This window comes from Panicum virgatum, chromosome 7N (genome assembly GCF_016808335.1).
Source record: "Panicum virgatum strain AP13 chromosome 7N, P.virgatum_v5, whole genome shotgun sequence".
NCBI classification, from domain to species: Eukaryota; Viridiplantae; Streptophyta; class Magnoliopsida; order Poales; family Poaceae; genus Panicum; species Panicum virgatum.
The window spans coordinates 25661589-25676950 of record NC_053151.1 but is presented as its reverse complement, the minus strand read 5'-3'; the positions used below and the strand labels follow the sequence as shown (position 1 = coordinate 25676950).

Below are 15362 nucleotides of genomic sequence, written 5' to 3'. Positions count from 1 at the left end.
TAGGTCGATGGGGAACGCTGTCAGGGCACCCCTCATGAGGGTCTCTGGGGAGATCAGTTCTCCTCCAAAGAGTTGCGCCATGATGTTGGTGAACGAGAGGAGGACATGATGCAGATCCTCCTGGGCTGGTCATGTGCCCAGGAAAGTGTAAAGTTGGTGCTCTGCGCTCCTGCGGTTGATGGCAGGATGCCGATCCCACGCGGGGGTGCGAGACTCTAGTGTGTCTAGCCGCAGACCCCATGGGGACTCGGTGATGGGGTTGGATCTGGTCGTGTTGGCGGGAGGAATGGGAATGTAGATTCGCTCCAATCCACCCTCTATGTTGGTAATAAAGTTCTGGTCACCGAAGTGCACAAGTGCTCCCCGGACCCATGCTCCGGCATCCTTGGTCGTCCGCAACCTAGAGGAAACAAACGAAACATGCAAAAGTCCCCTACCTGGCGGGCCAACTGTTGGTGTTTTTTTACCACTAGCTAGTGATTCTCGTGGATTGCGTGTTTGGTGCGGATGGTATGCAGGGAGGATACAAGGGTTTATACTAGTTCGGGCAGAATGTCCTTACGTCCAGTTCGTTGATGCTCGTGTATCTTGCATCGGTTTGTAGTAGGGGGTACAAATGGTCGAGAGAGGGAAGGGCTCCCCAGTCTCTGGTGTGGAGTGCTCGTGTGTGTTCTTGCTCTCAGTCCCCTGCTGTTGCTGAGGGCTGAGTGCTCTGTCTACTGGTGGGTGTGAGAGTTCAAGCTCCAGACCCCCTTGTGAGGGGTGTGCCCTTTCCCTTTTATATGACAAGGGGAATGACCCGCTTAGAGAGAGAGAGAGAGAGAATAAGAGATCTCGTGCCTTGAGGCTGGGGAGATCTTCCCTGATGTCACTCGATCCGGGGGCTCCCCAGCCGGTGCCGTGCCTCCCGCTCATCAAGGGCCCCATCAGGCCTGTCGTCGCCGCCCTCCTCCTCTGCGCCTAGGGTGGTCACATCGCGTAGTCCGCGAAGCGGGGGAGGTGGCGGCCTCTTGTACGAACGGCACACACCCTCACCCTACTGCCTACCTCCCTGTAGGCGTCGTGGGTCATGCACTCCACTATTTACTATACTGTCAGTGGATGTCATGTCGCTCCCGCCATCGACTCCCTTGCTGATCAGCGGATAATAGGGGCACTGTGGGTCCCTATCAAGGGTTGGGTCATGGCCGTCTAGTTCATGGAGGCTAAGCATACCTCCGCCTCTCCACAAAGGTTGGGTGAGGCGGAGTTCCCGCAGAGGTCAGGCGAGACGGAATCCCCTCCCCACCGGGTGAGGGTCGGGCGGGACAGCCCGGCATACGTGTTCCCCAAACTCACCGAGTTGTTTAGCCATTAATCCTTTAGCTCTGGGTATCCCTAATATTGATACCCAACATGCCCCCTCCCCACTCATGATGAAAGCGTCGGGATACCTCGGACATCTCACTACTGCCAGCGGCCGACATGCTATCCCAGCCCTGCATGTCGCCCAGGTGGCCGGATCCGGCACCTTGGCGGCTGGATCTGGCCCTTGGGCATGGTGCGGAGCCTGCCATGGTGTGCGCAAAGAAGCCTATGTGGCACCTGCTGGCAGCGCCTACGCGGCTGTGGCAGGTACGTTTTGGGTTCCGGCGGCGCGCGGCCTCCCCCAAGTGTGTGTAAGTACACGCCATCTAACCATGGCTCCGTACGCATGCACCGCCCGTCGGCCTAGCTCAGTGACATGGTAGCTGGCTAGTTGCCACAGGGCTCAAGGAGCAAGGGGGCGAAGGGCAGTGCTGGGGCTCCTGCAGATGCAGGCCTGGAGTGATGGTTTGCTGCATGCCTGAATCACTAAGGGCTCAAGTAGCAAGGGCGCGGCAATGGCCTATAGTGGTGTGCCTCGTTGCATCGCGCAAGCCGCTAAGGGCTAAAGCAATCAGTGGAGTCACTGGCGAAAGCCATACCGAAATCTAATGGAACCAAATTCCTTGAACCAAACTGGGCCTTATATGTTGGAATAAACCACGCCTTGGTGTTCATTGCCGTGGCATGTTCGTGTCGTGCATGTGTGGCGTGCGTGTCATGTCTGCATCGAGTGCGTCGGTGTGTCTGCATGGGGCATTCGTGCTCGAGTCTGTTAAGTCTAGGGAGTCAGTAGCGTCCTTTGGTGCACGAGTTTAAGCTCTGGTTCGCTCCATGGACAGAGTCCGAGTCGGAACGCCGGCGGACGCATTACAGGTCGCGTACAGCCAGGACGGCGTGCGCATGTTCTGGCGAGTTTGTGCAGGGGTGTGCGTGGTAGCAGCTAGCGGCGGAAGAGGAGGAGTGCAAGGCTCTGGAGATCAGAGGAGCTGGAGACCGGTTCTCCCGGGGCGTGCATCGCTCAGGGCGTGGAGATGGACGGGTCGCCGCCAGCACCCTGAAAGACCGGATCGGGTGCTCTAGCCTAAGAGGGGGAGGGGGTGAATTAGGCAACTTAAAACCTTAACCTATGTCTCTAACTAAATTGCACAATATTAAACTAAAACTTGCTATCTATATGTGCAACTAAAATTGTTCTAGTGTGAAACCCCTATCCCAAAAGAGTTTAGCAACCTATAGCCTTTCCTATCAAGAAACTACTCTATGAAAGTAAAGGCAAACAAAAATTGCTACTATGAAATACAGAAGCTTAAAGAGCGGGATAGAGGGAAGCAAACTCTTGACGCGGGTGTTTATCCCATGGTTCGGTTTAGCCACAAAGGCACACCTACATCCATGTTGTTGAAGCACTCACTAAGAGTATCGCTTCTCGGAAATCAAGTCGCTTCCGCGGACTCAACCACGGTCACTTTGATCCCGATATCCACTAAGGAGCTTCTCCACAAAGGATGGGGGTCTCCATGTCCCCCGTACAAGGATGTCATCGCCACTCCACACCAAGTCGGAGGGTCGATGACGTGCCGGCGAGCCACCAATGCTCCAATGTGCCGGCGCACCGAAATCTTCTTTTGGTTCACTGAAGAACCAGAGCACAAAGGCACAAATCCTTACTTGTTCACTCTCTAAAGAGCTAACCTAGCACTAACACTCTCAAATGTGTGCTAAGGACTAAAGATTTGATCAATAAGCACTTGGATGGCTTGGAGATGTTCTTGGGTGTGTTTGAGACATGTAGTAACTCCAGCAACCTTGAAATGCCCAGGGGATGGCATATATATAGCCCACCAAGTCCATGAAGCCGTTAAGAGTCGTTGGGGCTTTCCTGCGTAAAGCACCGGATAGACCGGTGGTAGGGCACCGGTGTATCCGGTCACTCACGGCTCTGACTTAGCCGTTGGGCCTTCTGACAGACCACCGGATAGACCGGTCAGTTGCACGGGTGGTGCACCGGTTCAACCGGTTCTGAACATTTTCTCCTCAACCTCCTTGATATTGAACCGGTGCTTCACTCCGGTGGGGCACCGGTGTATCCGGTCCTGAAGGCTTGCTTGCTGGCAACTTGACATGCTCTCTGAGTGATAGCATGGTGGTTGCACCGATGCTCCCACTTGACATCACCGGTGCATCCGGTGACACTTGCTTCTCTTCACATGGCCTGGGCATTGCATGGCCCAATGCACCGGTGGTATGGCACCGGTGTATCCGCTGCCAACCGGATAGACCGGTGCAGTGTCACCAGTGCATCCAGTGCCACTGTTTTCTGCTGAACTCGTCCATTTTAACCTTTCTTTGAGTTCTTTCTTCGTGTTTTGTTTTGCTTGGCCTTTTTGCTTCATCCCTGGGATCTATTAATATTCACTTGACAAACTCATTAGTCCCATTGATTGCGTTGTTACTCAATCACCAAAATCACAAAACAATGACCTAATGGGGCCATTTTCCTTACACACGCGTTCGTGCGCGAGAAGATTGAGGAGTGGGTTGCATGGGCGCTGTGTCTCTGGGAGGCTATGGCCCTGTTTGGATCCATGGGTTAGAGTTAGATTGGGTTAGATTGGGGTCATCTAACCCAAAAATATCCAAACAGGGTGGGTTAGATTGGGTTAGATGCATCTAACCCACCCCAAAAAACTATCCCCTCCAAGGGGTGCTTATTTGGGTAAGATTGGAGTGGCCCCACCTTTTCCCTTCTTTCTCTCCCCTCTTCGGATCATTCTGCGGCAGCCTCACCCGTCCGTGTGCTCCGCCAGCCCCCCCCCCCCTCGACGCCCCTCCCCGAGCCCGCTCCCTTCTCGCCGTCTGCCCCACGCGGGCGGTGGTGCTCGCCGTCACCGAGCCGCTGGCGGAGGCCTGCAGCGACGCCCGCCTTCGAGCCCAATCCCGATCTAGGGGCGTAGCGTCGCCCCTCCGCGCCCTCCCTCTCCGCCCCTCCTCCGAGCGCCGCCCTGCCCCCTCCCCCTCACCGCCCCTCCGCGCGGCCGCCAGGTGGTCCTTGGGCGCCTCCTCGCCACGGCGGGCGGCTGCGGCAGCGGCGGTGGAGGGGGGTAGCGCGAGGAGGGGCGCCGCCTCGGGGACCCGGTGGTGGCAGCCGCACGCGGCACACCGCAGCGAGCCCGGGTCGGCGAGGTCTACCTCCGGTGCCGGCAACGAGGCCCCACGTCACGCCGGCTCCAGGCGTCCGCCCCCGCATTGGCCGTCCGCCGTCCAAGTGCTGCTCCTCCGAGCGCCGGCGGGTTGTCCAAGCGGCACTCCTCCGAGCGCCGGCCCACAAGCATCGCGGCCTCCAAGTCCGCCACCACAAAAACTTGCCACAACAGATCCGGTTGCAAAGAAAGTTTAAAGGAGGCAAATAATTGAAAAAGTGCCTTTAATCTAACTCTAACCCTTTCATCCAAACACCACTTGGGTTAGAATTAGTTCAGGGTTAGTCTAGAGCTAGAAACTAACTCTAACTTCTAACCAAGTTAGAGTATCCAATAAGGGCTATGTAATCCTTGTGTATGAGTTGAGTCGAGTCTATTAGAGCAATAAAACAGCTAAGATACAGGCCGTGTGGCGGCCCGTTCATCGTCCAAACTGCTTTTACTGTTCATCTTAGTTTCTACCATTCATCTTAGCTTTTTCTACCTCCGTCCGGAGAGAGAACAAAAAGAGGGCTCCATTCCAACATTAGGCCTTATGTACTGGTGGGTTCCATTAGTGGCATGGAAGCAGTGCCAAAGATGATGGGTGCGATTTACCTCTTCCTTCTCCACTCGTCCGCACCTTGGGTGCGATTTACCTCTTCCTTCTCCACTCGTCCGCACCTTCGTATGGGCCCATAGTAAATAAAAAGATTACTTTTGCTCGTTTCCAAAGAACAATTCGGGCACCTGCACGTACATATCACTGTATATATATATTTGTTTAATTAGTATGCATCGAACCCTATTTGGGCTTCGATTCCTATCTGAAGCATAGGGTGCATTTTGCTCCAGTGGGGTGGGTGCAGTTGGAGCCTGACACCTCATTTCCAGGGTGCGGTTTCCACCCATCACTAGAGAAGGCCTTATATACCCTATTTGCTTGCCTTAGAGCAAAGATAGTGGTTTCGCCGGCACCCGGCTGCAAGCAGCGCGGTGTGGTGGCGGGGCCATAGGATTTTAATGCTCACCGGCAGTTGCTAGCCAATGGATGTTGTGTTTTGTCTATCCGCCGGCTGGGAGCGGGTGCTTCGTGAGCCGCCGCCTTAATCTCTCTCCTACTTTCTCTTTCTGCTATGTAAGCTCTCAGCCGGCTCAATGCCAGTCATAATACTTGCTCTTAGCCGCTTGTGGGCGTTGATCCTACATGCTACAGACCTGCGGGGCCCAGGCGGTAGGCTCGAGCACACGACGGGCCAGAGCTAATGATAGTCATGCATGTTGATCCTACGAGAGCCCACAAGCAAAGAGACGGCCACCGGCAAAGCTCTCCCTCTTTCAATCTCGAGAGTCGAGAGAGAAATAAGGGCAAGTTTTATGGACCATGTTTGGTAAAATTTTACACAAAAAGACGAATATATGCATGAAGTACTAAACGAAGTTTATTTGCAAAATCTTTTCATGGATGGGTATAATTTTTCGAGACGAATCTAATGAGCCAAGTTCCACCATGATTGGCTACAGTGATGCTACAGTAACCGCGCCTAATCGCCCTCTAATCATTCGGTCAAATATCTCATTAGATACAGTACTGCTACAGTACTATAGCTATAGAGTTGATTTTGTAATTAGACTTCATTTAATATTTCTAATTAATGATGAAAAGATCCAAAACTTTTCAAGAAAAAATTTTGAGGGGCCAACCAACACTGCCATGGTCGCGCCGATTGGTCGCCAGCGGCATGTGGAAAAGCGCTTCCAACTGTAGCGGGTCCCACTGCTATTAATTGCAATGCTAGTTGCTCAGCCAATGGTTGGAAGCGTAGCTCCATTTTTTTCAAAAAAAAAGAAGCGTAGCTCCATTTAGCCGGCGGAAGCGGGCGCGTAACCAGATGTCGTTTTATTCTCGCTGTTCAATTCTCTCTTCTCCACGTAAATATCGTAAATATGAGCAGCTAGTAGGGTTAATATTTGCTCTAAGGGCATGGCTAACGGGTCGATATGACCTCTCTGTAACGAAGCCAGGTCAACTTTTGGGAATAATATATTAAACGGAGAGAGAAATCGTCGCTACATGCAGCGAACGTCGATAGCGCGTGGTTCCACATCAAATGGACCCCACCTGCGCAGTTCACCCACGCAAAACGGAAGCAGATGGCTCAAATGAATTTAAAGAAATACTGTGGATTCCACGTGATATTGAAATTTGTGCTGTAGCTGCTGCACTGGACAGGTAACCTATAGTACTCACTAAAATTCTACGTGGATGCTGTTATAGAGAGCACTCTATCTTTATTGTTGCGGGTGCCCTAATAGAGTTGACAAAAGGTGGAGAGCGAGGCCGGGTGTAGGGACGGACATGGTGAGCGGTGGCGCACAGGACAGGCCACATGATGAAAGGTGGCGCGTGCCGCGGCGTGTCCGTCGCCTGCCTCCCTAGCATGCTTCGGATTGCCCATTGCTCTCGTGGCTCTGCGTACTCTCTCCGTTTAAAAATGTAGGTCATTTTGACTTTTCTATATTTATATATTTTGTTATGTATCTAGACATATGTTATATTTAAATGCATAATAAACACTATAAATCTAGAAAAGCTAAAATGATCTACATTTTGTAACGGAGGGAGTAGTATTCAATTCGATTCAATCCAATCCACCTAAAAAGTCATTTTCTTCTCCTCTCGAGAGTCACAAAATTATGAGCCAGAGATAGCACAAAAAGCACACTTATAACGCAAGGTTAACAACAGGCAGTACAAACCCATAATGGAACCAAATCACTCTCCAAGTCTAAACAAAGCTTGCCACAAATGAACCTATCAACTAATCAAGGTCGTTTAATTATACTTGCAACTCAATCGATCGATCGGTCATCAGCTGATCTTGCTTGCTGAATCAGTAGGAAGCTATGGGAGGAGCTCATCCAGATGAGAATTGGGATGGGTGTGCAGCTAGCTAGCTAGCTAGTAGGCTAGCTAGCACTGTTAGCAGTGCGGCGTGGAGCTGACGAGCGGGAAGTCCTGCGGCGTCATCCACGCGTAGGTGAAGCGCACGGCGCCGCCGCGGGGCGCCAGCGCGCGCCCGCCGCGGAGCAGGCAGCGCTCGCCGTCCACGGCGCGGATGGCGCGCGGGTCCACGGCCTCCACGCTGCTCAGCCCGTAGCAGCGGAGCACCACCCGGGACTGCGCGCACCGGCACGCGTTCCGCACCTCCACCGCGTACTCGGGCTTCCCCTCCACCGTGCGCCCCGTCGCGCGCTGCCGCACCACTAGCTCCCCGCGCCGGCACCCCGCCGCCGTCGCCGCGGGCGGCCTCCTCGCCGCCGCGGGCGCCAGCGCGTCTGCTGTGGCGGCCGCGGCGCCGGCGGCGAAGGCGAGGAGGAAGAGGAAGCGGAGGGGCTCTGCCACTGCTCGTGGTCTCGCCATGGCACTGACTAGCTCGCCGACTGCTTCTGCAGGCAGTGTGAGAAGATTGGAGGCGCTAGCTGCGGCTATTTATCTCCACGCTGAAGAGCGAAGAAAATGAAGCGCGCCTGCGTGAACGTGGTGAGTCGCTGGCGACGGGGACTGTCACGGCCCACGGGTTGATGGGCTGCGCGGCTTACTGTAGCATATGGCTACTGTAGCCCGCGGCGCAGCTCTGCTTTCGTTCAGGCTGGAACCAGTTTAAATAACCGGTCTTTGGGAAGCTAGTAACTCCGGTTCGAAATTTTTTTTTCAGTAAGAGAGGTAACAGAGGGCCTCCCCGGTGCCAACGCGGGGGATCAAACCCCGGTCGCCGGCCTGGGGGCTGGCTCCAGGAGCCACTCGGGCTCACCAGCCCCACCCGGTTCGAACTTTTTACATGAAGCGAGGACGAAAGCGCAAGAGAGTTATTTAGCAGGTGTGGTTTACTGAACGTTTAGAGTAGATCTTAGCCGTTATCTCGGGCCGGGTGGTTACATGGGGTATCAAAGCCAACTTTCGCTGTGTCACGGGCGCGTACGGGCGCAGATGCGCGGGTATGATGCGCATGACGCGTGGGCCATGTGTGGTCACGGTATGGCACATGCGCCGGTACTGTATGTACGGACGTGATCAGGAAAGTCGATCCTAAGCTTGTGCTCTTAATGAGTAAGCTGGTTCGATGAAGACGTCAAATCCTAACGGGAGAGATTGTCACGGCCCACGAGCTGATGGGCCGCGCGGATTACTATAGCGCACGGCTACTGTAGTGCCGCGTCACAGCTCTGCTTTAGTCCCAGACTGGAAGCAGAGAGGAAATTGAACAAGCTTAAATAGCCGATATCTGCGAAGCTAGTAACTCCGGTTTGAATTTTTTGCGTGAAGTAAGGACAAAAACATAAAAAAGTTATTTAGCAGTGTGATTTACTCAACGTGTAGAGTAAATCTTAGCCGTTATCCCGGACCAGGCCGTTACAGGCACAACGCAGGTGTTCGGCGGGCGGCATGGGCATGGGCGTGAGAGTGAGCCCATGGTCCAGGGGGGCGGGCCGTCCGGTGGCGACACGAGCACGACAACGGCCGTGGATGTGGATCGATGGATATGGCGTGCGTGTGGCCCGCATGCCGCAGCTGCGGGCTGTGGGACTCACGCAGCGCATGTGAGCTCGCGTCCACACCGCGCCGGATCGATCGGCAGGCAGCTTGCATGCAGGTTGCAGCTATGCCAGACTAGCTCCGCGGTGGCACATGGGGTGCCTGCAGTGCAGATTGCGGCCGGAGGCGGCGGCGCAACGCAGCGATCAGGTGGGCATGGGAACGACTCCTCTAAGCATGCGTACTACGGTAAATGGTAAGATCCCTGAACGGCGTAATAATTATGAGAGCGTAGGTTAGTGAGACCTAAACTAGATAATAAAACTGGAGAAGTGTTACAGGGATGACATTCCTCGCACATCCCGTAACACAACTTCTCTCTTTAAGATAATTCCAGTGGGTGGTTTCATTTTATATTTCTAAGAGTGCCACATCAATAAAACACAAATGAAATTGTAGATGAAACTCACTCCACAATACATTGTTTTCATGTGTACTATTTCATAGGCTCTCACCACATTTAAGTCTAAGACTCATCAAGAGTTGGCTATAGTGCATATATAGTTTCATCTAGATGAAACTCATTTCATCTCTCTCTTCATTAATCTAGTGCCATATCATCTAAAATGGCGGCATGGCACCCCATTTAATGTGCATGAAACTCTCATGAAACCTCTATTGGGAAAGTTTTATAATAATTTTATCATGTCAGCAAATTTAATGCTAATCATAGTTCTATGATACTCTCATTGAGATTTATCTTGCCGGCGAGACTTGTAGTTTACGAGTTCGCTTCTTCGTGGGTAGTGGGCGGCTGCTGCTAGTCCTCCACTGATATCTTAGGTCAGTCTCAATGAGGTTTTATGGAGGATTTCATGATATTAAATATCATCAATTTTGCTGATATGATAAAGAGAAAATGATGGAGTTTCATGGGATGTGAGGAGAATTTGATTACCATGAAACCCATCAGGCACAGTTACCTAGTCTCCTCTCTTCTTACTATGTCATCCCATGAAACTCCATCAATTTTCATCTTCTACCCTATGAATGTAGGGTAGGTTTATATCTAAACTTTGGAAAATGATTGGAAAGCGGTGGAATGCCAAAATTCTAAACCAAATAGTCTAATTTATTGAATAGATTTTAATTTCTCCAAAATGAGATGATCCGAACGACCCCTTAGAGAAATCAATCTTACTATTACTAATTGGAGGCTCCTTTGAAGTCTCCATATGAAGCCACCTAGAATCCTATGTGGACACTCTAAAAAAATAAAGAAATTCTATAAATTCTCACAAAAATTAGAAACATCTAGCAATCAATCTAACAACACTAATTATAATTGCCATCGGATGTGTTATCTTTCCTTATAAATTACCCACCTCTATCATTATTGAAATATATTAAAGTAACCCCTAAACATTTATCTAAATTACCCACCTATGCCATTATTAAAAAATCTAAAGTAACACCCTAATCTTTGTGAAAATTACCCACCCATGCCATTATAATACAAATAGCCTCCTAAATTTGCATATAAATTATTCAATTATATCATTATTAGAAGTTAAATTACTACTAAATATGAATTTAAATTATATAATTATAATAATATATTAAAGTATCAATATAAAAATCTAAATTACAATTTTTATCATTACTAATATTATTGTTTATATAAAAATACTACCCACGATGTGTCACCATGTATTTATGTATGATGGAAAAGATAAGACTACCAATTCACAAACAAATAGTTCAACTAAATATATATATTGAATATATGTGGAGGTGGGATGCAAAATGAAATCTATTGTAACTAATAATGATAAATATATATTTTAGAGTATGTGTTAGAATATTTAATTGATGAAAAAGAGTTTGAGATACATAATTATAATTATTGATCTTATTTTTATATTAATTTTTTTGAAAAGAAAATTCTTATATTAATTTTAATTAGCCCGTGCGGGAGCACGGGTTGATAGGCTAGTACTACCCAATTCTGGAACTAGTTAGCAAAAGAATCCTTCCAATGTAAAAGAGAGAAACCTGGGGGGTTTTGGAGATACACTCAGGCTGCTAAAATATGGTCCCAAGATCTGCAATTAAAATATTTGATGTAGTTTCTGCAAAAAGATCGATTGTGGGTTGTAGCCAGGCATCTAGAACAAAATAAGCCCGTTTATGTGAAACCTGTCCGGCCCAGAAAGCCCGGAGCTATGTGACTCCACTCCTCTGCTGATGAAATCTGGGCCAAGCCGATCACTGTTCTTCAATGTAGTACGGCCATCTAACCTTAAAGTTCAGTGACCTCCTCTCACATCAAGTATTATAACAGACTGTAAACATGCTGAATGATGAGGTAGAGTAGAGAGGAGAGGAGAGAGTGGAAGTGGACTGTAGCCGACTTTGACACAAGAACTAAGAAATCTTGTGAGAGAGACAAGTGGGCCATGTATTAATGATGAAGGACTAAACCACTATACAAATAGGCTGAGAGGTAGGCTAAAAAATCCTTACGGCTAGCAGTTGGCTAAATTATTAACCTTGCTCTCAGTCTCTCTCAAAACTCGACCAATGGCGAATTAGCAAGTGTTGTATGTTCACGTCACCATGTGGCACCTGGAAGAAGTGAACTGTGGGTGCCCATCAGCTACCAGCCAACCTCTCTTCATGTGGCACAGCCACTGCTTAGATCGTGATACGGGCTCCGGCTTCTCCAGCTAACTAGTAACTTCGATAATCCCACATGCGTCATCAGACTCTGAGATAGTTTGGTGAACTCAATCAAGCAGCCATCCAGTCTGAACGAAAAGTTCCATGCTGCTGCAGATCCCACTTGATTGTGCTTTGTGCAGATACTTTTAGCACTGCTGTATCCTGCATTCCAGTTCCAGGCACAAACACACACAACTCCGATTGCATTCAAATATCTTCTTTTTTTCTCCTTGTATTTACTCCTGCTGTACGTGACGAGTATTTACAGAGTCATACACAGTATACCATTTGCTTTGCTTGCTTCCTATCAGCTACAAAATACAAATCTTTTGGGAGCTCAGCCAATATTCTCTCCCCAAATTCTCTACTTTCTGAATCTTAATCTACACCCATAACTGACCATGACTATATTTACAGTGATGTCTGAACGACCAATAATCTACCGAAATCTATGTACAGAACCTGTGATTGAGAAATCAACCAAGTGGTTTACGAGTAGAGCTTAACGAGGCTGAAGCTCTGGAACGGCCGGTAGAACTTGAACAGGTTCCCGAAGATGAACGCCGTCGTGCCGGCGCCGGCGCCAGCGTCGCCGGCGTCCTTCCTCGCCGCGTCGTCCCCGGCGGCGAACGGGTTGTTCTTCACCCTCAGCGTGGCCTCGCCGATCTGCGCGCGGATGGCCTCGATGGTCTTGGCCTCCACGGGGTGGCCCTGCGGGTCCGACAGGTAGAACGTGTCCACGGCCTCGCCGCCGGAGGACGAGATCTCGGCGCGCCGGATGGTGAGCCCGTTCTCCCGGAAGATGCGGGTGATGTCGGAGAGCAGGCCGGCGCGGTCCCCCGTGCGCACCTCCAGCTCCAGGCCCTCGGCGGTGCGCCGCTCGATGGCGGCCTCCAGGCACCGCACCAGCCGCCGCCGGTCGGCCTCGCACCGGACGGCGTGCCCGTCGACGTGCCGGATGTAGTACTCCTGGTACGCGCCGCCGCCGGGCTCCGCGCTCACGGTGCCGTGGTGCACCACGTACTCCATGTCCGTGATGGTGCACACGGTGTCGAACAGCAGCTTGGGCCGGTCGCGGCACCGCACCACCACGGCCGTGTACCCGCGCTCCTCGCACGCCGTCACGGACACCTCCGTCCGCGCCCGTCCGGCGGCGTCGGCGTCGGCGTCGGCCGCGGCGTGCCCTCCCCGGTCGTCGAACATCATCTGGTGCAGCCGCCGCTCCTTGTGCTGCGCCTGGCTGCCCGCGCCGCCGCCGGCGCGCACGTCGCTCTGCCCGCGCAGCAGGTTGCCGAGGCGCGCGCTGATGTCGGCGATGCGGCCGGCGTCCTCGATGGCGCCGCCGGACTCGGCGTCCGTGACGTGCACGACGGCCGCGATGCGCGTGTTGTGCGTCCACAGCTCGGCGCTCTGGACGGCGCAGCCCATGACGACGAGCACCGCGCACACCTCGGAGAGCAGGCCCGGCCGGTCGGTGCCCGTGAGCTCGATGGAGGTGTACTCCTCCGACGGCACGATGCCCACCGTGTTGCGCGCCTCCGGGTAGTACCAGTCGTCCGCCTCCAGCGTCTGCCCGGCAGCAACGCAACTCGATCAGAATTCAGAATCAAACCCAAGAAAAAGAAACATCATCCGAGAACATGCGAAATTCAGTGGACGAACCAGAGGATTGATTACCTTCTGGATGTAGGAGATGGTTGAGGCGTCAACTACCTTGTTGCCATCACGGTCGGTGACATTGAACACTGAAAGATTAGAAAGGAATTAGAATCCAACTTTCTTTTTTTTTTCAGTTTCAGACAGGAAGATTCAGAATTCGTCAGAGTGACAAAGTAACATGGTGATTGGGTACCGACCGTCCATGAACCAGCTGCCGTCGGAGGAGAAGTATGCCTTGCGGATGACGAGGTTGAGGTCGGCGATGACCTGGACGACGGCGAGCAGCGTGCCGTGGCTGTTCACGCTGTCCACCCGGATCACCGTCGCGTCGTCGGAGGCATCGTTATCGATCACGACCCTGTTAATTTTGCACGGCACATGTCAGTAATCAATGAACAGAGAAATCCAAGCAACAAAACAGAACAAAAGGAAAGGAGGCGGAAGAAAGAAAAGGAAGGTTTAAATCCTATCTCCTCTGTTCTTTAATGTCCAGAACAGAGCAAGGATGGAAGAGAGCAAGAACAGAGGACCATGCTTCTCTGTTCTTCAAGGTTTGAGCATACCAAGAAGCAAACGGATTGAACGAAATCGATTACAAAAATTTTCTTGTAAAATTGAAATCTTGGGGGAAAAGCTAGGATTACCGGACAAGAAACAGCGGTTTAAACAAGAACTGCATAGCACAAGAAGGCTTAAACAAGAACCGGATAACACAAGGAGCTGATGGAAGCTGGCATAGTCAAGTCCGAGAGCCTTTCTTTTATATTTCTAAAATGAAAATTCTTGAACCCAGAGAAGCAAAAGGAGAAAAAAGTTGAAGAAATGAAAAACAAAAGGCAGAAAACCGATTCTCGATCGATCACCTGGGCGGGTTCATCCCCCGGACGAGCTTGGCGTACTCGTCGTGATCGTCCATCCTCGCCGCCGCCGCCGCCATGAGAGCCATGGAGATGGCGCCCTCGCATCAACAGCTTCAGATACGCAGGCAAGAAGTGGTCACGGCGCAGGCAAGAGCTGAGCTCCTGCTCCCTTTCTCAAGTTCGTTGTGCCGGCCTGGCAGGGACAATTCTGCTCTGGGACTGATGCGCTCCTCTGCGTGTCTAGCCGGGTAGCTCGCTATATATATCAGTCACGATGCTGCTAGGTGTTTGCGTTGCTTCACCTGATGATCCCCTCTATTTTTCCGATAAATTTTTTATGTCCTTGCTGTTGCCCCTCGTGTTTCATTTGCTGAATTTGCGACTTCTTTAAATGGAAAAAACAATTCGGAGGCGGTACCTGTCAGGATCTAAAGTGCAAAGATATTTTAGACGCTACTTGCTCTCTCAGACCTTTCTCCATTCTTTTTACATAGCTAGTGCCTAGTAGTAGTTCTACTTACATCCCAGTGATAGTAGCTCCCATGATGTACAATGGTTTACAAGATCAGTGGATATGACTCCTGACGAACTTCTCTATCTTATTCTTTTTGCAGAATGTTTTGTAAATTTCATTGCTCGACTGTTTATTCATCCGAATTTGCAAAAGAAAACTTGTTATTCGTTTTTATATAACTTGTGAAGTTTTAACTCTATAAAGAGTAGATGAATCCACGTTCTCATAAAAAAAAAGAGTAGAAGATTGATCAGTCTAGTACTCCAGTGATCCAACAATCTGCAGGATTAAGAAAAAACTCGTAATTAGGTAACTGAGACGTTCTCTTGGAAAATGTCGCTGAAAATACATCATTCCACGTGTCATTATGGTTAGCTGGTGATTGGTGGCTGGTGAGGCCGTTATTTTCCTACAGTGATGCTCCAACACAAAACGGTACGGTGCAACTCATTGATTAATGTCTTCTTAGCATTTCAATCATGAATAAAATGAAGAAATGATGAGGGTGGCTCCCCACCCTCCCCAACGCCTGGTAGGTACGC

The 15362-nt window shown here is 50.8% G+C and overlaps 2 protein-coding genes across 2 annotated transcripts; both read right to left on the bottom strand.

Annotated features, from left to right (window-relative positions):
* Window positions 1-7170: 7170 nt before the first annotated feature.
* On the bottom strand, window positions 7171-8140 carry LOC120682529. The gene has a single exon (XM_039964485.1). The coding sequence runs from the start codon at window positions 7948-7950 to the stop codon at window positions 7510-7512; it is 441 nt and encodes a 146-aa protein (XP_039820419.1). The 5' UTR covers window positions 7951-8140; the 3' UTR covers window positions 7171-7509.
* A 3848-nt stretch (window positions 8141-11988) lies between these two features.
* On the bottom strand, window positions 11989-14655 carry LOC120682419 (ACT domain-containing protein ACR6-like). The gene is made up of 4 exons (XM_039964331.1): window positions 14310-14655; window positions 13644-13804; window positions 13465-13532; window positions 11989-13356 (listed from the first exon to the last, which is right to left on the bottom strand). The coding sequence occupies exons 1-4, from the start codon at window positions 14390-14392 to the stop codon at window positions 12277-12279; spliced, it is 1392 nt and encodes a 463-aa protein (XP_039820265.1). The 5' UTR covers window positions 14393-14655; the 3' UTR covers window positions 11989-12276.
* Between the last annotated feature and the right edge of the window lie 707 nt (window positions 14656-15362).